This window comes from Callospermophilus lateralis, chromosome 7, assembly GCF_048772815.1.
Source record: "Callospermophilus lateralis isolate mCalLat2 chromosome 7, mCalLat2.hap1, whole genome shotgun sequence".
Lineage (NCBI taxonomy): Eukaryota > Metazoa > Chordata > Mammalia > Rodentia > Sciuridae > Callospermophilus > Callospermophilus lateralis.
Window position 1 is genome coordinate 12,172,879 of NC_135311.1, and position 4,918 is coordinate 12,177,796.

At 52.4% G+C, this 4,918-nt stretch overlaps 1 protein-coding gene across 1 annotated transcript; it reads left to right on the forward strand.

The window, feature by feature from the left end:
* Nucleotides 1-416: 416 nt before the first annotated feature.
* Kcnj9 (potassium inwardly rectifying channel subfamily J member 9) lies at nucleotides 417-4,115 on the forward strand. The gene is made up of 2 exons (XM_076862091.1): nucleotides 417-1,266; nucleotides 3,784-4,115. Exons 1-2 carry the CDS (start codon nucleotides 417-419, stop codon nucleotides 4,113-4,115), a joined length of 1,182 nt encoding a protein of 393 aa, XP_076718206.1.
* Nucleotides 4,116-4,918: the final 803 nt, after the last annotated feature.

Genomic DNA, 4,918 nt, shown 5'->3' on the forward strand with positions numbered 1-4,918 from the left:
CTAGAGATGTTGACCCAAGGTTTAGGTCCTGGAGTACCTCCTTTTCCTGAAAAATAATCGTTGAACTTGCATTACTATGAACTATATTCAGTTCATGTGCATTTACCATTTAATCAACACAACTTTTTGAGCTTTATGGGCAGATAGCGTTGTGTGCATTATTCCCCTTGTACTGATAGGAAAACTGAGGCAAAGAAACACAAAGGGAGTCCCTCAGGGCTACTCCACTCGGTGCTGGCCGGGACATCTCGAGTTTCCCCCATCCCGGGAAGGTCCATTAACTCGGTAAACTTTTATTAAGCCCCTCCAGGACCCCCGACGCCACCGAGGGGCCCCCGGCGGTCTCCAGGCTCGCTCTGTGCCTGCACTGAGGACGCCTGCAGCCTGTCGCCGGTCGCCGGTCGCCCAGCGCTGTCATGGCACAAGAAAATGCGGCCTTCTCACCGGGGCCGGAGGAGCCACCGCGGCGTCGCGGCCGCCAGCGCTACGTGGAGAAGGACGGCCGGTGCAACGTCCAGCAGGGCAACGTCCGCGAGACGTACCGCTACCTGACCGACCTGTTCACCACGCTCGTGGACCTGCAGTGGCGCCTCAGCCTCCTCTTCTTCGTGCTCGCCTACGCGCTCACCTGGCTGTTCTTCGGCGCCATCTGGTGGCTGATCGCCTACGGACGCGGGGACCTGGAGCACCTGGAGGACACGGCGTGGACGCCGTGCGTCAACAACCTCAACGGTTTTGTGGCCGCCTTCCTCTTCTCCATTGAGACCGAGACCACCATCGGCTACGGGCACCGCGTCATCACCGACCAGTGCCCCGAGGGCATCGTGCTGCTGCTGCTGCAGGCCATCCTCGGCTCCATGGTGAACGCCTTCATGGTGGGCTGCATGTTCGTCAAGATCTCACAGCCCAACAAGCGCGCCGCCACGCTCGTCTTCTCCTCTCACGCGGTGGTGTCACTGCGCGACGGGCGCCTCTGCCTCATGTTCCGCGTGGGCGACCTGCGCTCCTCGCACATTGTGGAGGCGTCCATCCGCGCCAAGCTCATCCGCTCGCGCCAGACTCTGGAGGGCGAGTTCATCCCGCTGCACCAGACCGATCTCAGCGTGGGCTTCGATACCGGCGACGACCGCCTCTTCCTGGTCTCCCCTCTTGTCATCAGCCATGAGATCGATGCTGCCAGCCCCTTCTGGGAGGCGTCGCGACGTGCTATGGAGAGAGACGACTTCGAGATCGTGGTCATCCTAGAGGGCATGGTGGAAGCAACGGGTGCGGGCGAGCTCCAGGAGGGGAGGGAGGTCGCGAAAAGGAGGGCCTGGGAAGTTGCAGAAGGATGGACCAAAAGATGGTGAGGTCAGATATCGAGGTGAGACAGTGCAGCCTGGCACCGAGGTGGAAGCTAGAAGTATGAACAGAGGGAGGGCCGGGGGACCCCTACTGGAGCAATGTGTCACATGAAGTAAGAAGAGTAATAATAATCCATAACACTGGTAATACTTGCTCTGTGTGATGCACCATTCCCCCCCCCACACACACACACATACCTTTGTGTGTGTGTGTGTGGCACTGGGGATAGAACCCAGGGCCTCACTCATGCCAGGCAAGCACTCTAGCACCAAGGGACATCCCCAGTCTTCAAAGCCCTTTATACCTTTCAGTTCATTTAATTATAGCAAGAACCCTCTGAAGGTAACTTATTGTGTTCATTTTTCAGAGATGAGATAGCCCCAAAAAGAGTTTAAGTACGCATTCCACCGTCATAAGCCAATAAGTAGCTGTGCCTGGATTGGACATATGAGATCTAGCTTCAGTGCTTAGTGATTCCCTAGTTGGAATGAAAGTTTAGGTTCAAAATTTTTCTTGTTGCCAAGAGGTCTGGGCTCCTGGAATGGGATGGTGAAGGTTTTCCCTGGCCCGAGTTATTCCTGGAAGAGGACCTTAAGGAGAGGCTGATACCTAGTTTCACTTCTGTCTCGGTATCCCATCAATTCACCAAGACCCTCAACTTGTACTGACAAGGAAATAGATTATGGTACCGATTCTGGCCCCTTCCCAGAAGGAACTGGAGACTCACATGTGATGTCAATATCTTCAGCTTGGGCCTACACAGTGATGTGTTTGGGAGCAGGTATGAATAAAATAATATAGGAGCAGTACATTTCCTTAGGACTTGAGATCTAGAAGTTGGATGAGAATAAGGAAAATACAGGTGAGGAATAAAGGCCCTAGGGGGCGCTGCAGCTCCTGCTACTAGGGCCAGGGCTGTAGCTCCCTGCTATCATCTTAGGACAAGCTGGTGCCTTCAGACCCCTTCCTTGGCCCCTTCAAACTGAGACGAGGCTTCAGCCCCACCCCACCTTTACTAACTCCCTTCTCAATGTTCTCATTCCACCTTCACTCAGACTGGGCTCACTCAGCTGTCTCCCTTCCCCACTCACCCTATTCCCCCTCCTTTACCTCTCCAGCTGTCACTCCTTTTTAGCCAGTATCTCAGAAAGAACCCTGGGAACCTCATGTTCTGCTCTCTTTTCCCTTTGAACCTCAGCCCCTGCCGTTCTTCCTTTCAGCCCCCCTTTCTGCAGTGACTCTTGTGCCTTTTCTCCTCCCCAGAGGGATTCTTCCTATTCTAGCCTTCCCCCAAGACGTCTCAGGGCCAGACTTTCAAAGTTAGAACCAGTCTCTGGTTAGTTAATAGTCACTTTCTGTTTCCCCCTTGTTTGGAGATGAATTGGGGAGAGACCCTGGGGTAGGAGGAGACTGACTGGCCCTGGGCGTGCAATAGCCCAACAGGGAGAATTGGGGAGGGTGAGGTAGAGATGATAGGGATGGGAGCTTGTCTGATTTTTCTAGAGCAATAAAGCTGGGAAGGATGGTAATATTTTAGGATTTAAAGTGCTTTTGAAAAACAAGAATAATGAGCCAAAACTCAACAAGATGACATTTTAAAGGAATAAATATAAAATTCTACATTTAGGCTTTAAAAAAAAAATCACTTATGTAAGCACAGCATGGAGCTCTGGTGAAAAAAAAAAAAAGTGGGGGTTTTAGTTGGCCACAGGCTTGATGTAGCAATGTGATGCAGCTTCCAGAAGCGTTTATGTAATGTAATCACAGGCCCTATTAGCTGCAGCATCCTGGCCAGAAGCAAGAGATAGTGAGCCTTCTTTTATGCATGATTCAGGCCACAACTGGAGAATTTATCGCACTCAAAGGGACACTTCAAGAGTCCTCTTTGGCCTTACTGGTTTGCAATCAAGAAAGTAAAATTTTTCGCCAACAGGTCAGGTTTGGGATATTTAGTTGGAAGAAAACAAAAGGGAACCTGAATCCTGTTTTTATATACTCAAAGGGGTGTCAAGTAGGAAGAGAATGAGACCAAGGGGTAAAAATCCCAGGAGAAAGATTTTAGTTTACATAAAGAAAAACAACCCAAGTATTAGAGCAATCACACAAAGAAATGGGCTTCTTCTGAGACGGTAGGCCATCAATCCTGGGAGGTAATCAAGTAGATGCCCATTGTTGGGAACCCACTGTGGAGTGGGAAATTGGAATAGACAATCCTTAAGATGAGTTTCAAGGTTAAGGAGGGGGAAGCATGAGCCAGGAAATGAAATGTGGGTAGACGAGAACAGGAATTGGAACGGGGAAGAAAATAGGCTGGACCAAAGTGAGGTGGGGGCCTGGGGGAGAGATGGCAGGGAGGGTTCTAGGAATGGGACTGTGGGGTAGAGACAGGAGCTCCCAGCCTGGGGCTGGGATCCCCTGACCCATGCTTCTTTTCCCCAGGAATGACATGTCAAGCTCGGAGCTCCTACCTGGTGGATGAGGTGTTGTGGGGCCACCGCTTCACATCAGTGCTGACCCTGGAGGATGGCTTCTACGAGGTGGACTATGCCAGCTTCCACCAGACTTTTGAAGTGCCCACGCCCTCATGCAGTGCCCGGGAGCTGGCAGAGGCTGCAGCTCGCCTTGACGCCCATCTCTACTGGTCTATCCCCAGTCGGCTGGATGAGAAGGTGGAGGAGGAGGGGGCAGGGGAAGGGGCAGGTGGGGAAGCTGAGGCTGACAAGGAACAGAATGGCTGCCTTCCACCCCCAGAGAGTGAGTCTAAGGTGTGACCAGTTTCCTCCAAACCCCTGTAGCAGACCGGGGGCCAGACACAGGTACATGGGGAGCTGGATGTTGGAGGTGGAAGAGGAGCCAGGTGAGTTCCCAGAGAAGGTGCTAAAGTTAGAGAGGTTCCTTGAGAACCTGAGTCCAGAATACAAGGGAAGGGAAGTTCCCTGATTTGAGGAGAATGGAAGATGGGGATGGGCAAACACACCATCTCTCTGTGTTTGACCTTCGCCATCTGTTCATGGGTGGATAGATGGGCAGAAGGATGGTATTATGGGGGTCAGATGGGAAGATGGTGACAAAAAGGCAACTGATGGATAGGTAAATGGACCAATCAGTTGGTACCATTTATCTGGACAGCTGGTGCACTCAGGGCTATAGCTACCATAGCACACCTTTGTGCAAATTCTAAAAAGGCATCTTTTCCCTCCAGACACATGCAGCCCCAAACCAGGATGCTTGGCTTGGGGAACAGTGTGAGACGGAATGCAGTCCCCACTCACCTCCTCAGCATCCTCTGTGTGTGACACACCTATCTCAAATGAATAGAGTAGCCCAAGCCGAACCAGAGGAGAGAAAGCCAGACAGGTGCAGGCACAGATGGGGACCACCCCCCCAGCTCCACCCTCCTGCTGGACAGACTCAGGAGGAGGTAACTTGGGGTGAGAGCTCAGCAAGTTTCAATGGCTTTGGTACTCAGGTGTAGGGCAACAGGCAGTGAGGACAGATGCTGGAGCTGGGGCTCTGGAGCAGGTCCTGGGAGGGGGGGGATCCAGGGATGGCTATTTTCTGACAAGAGATAAGA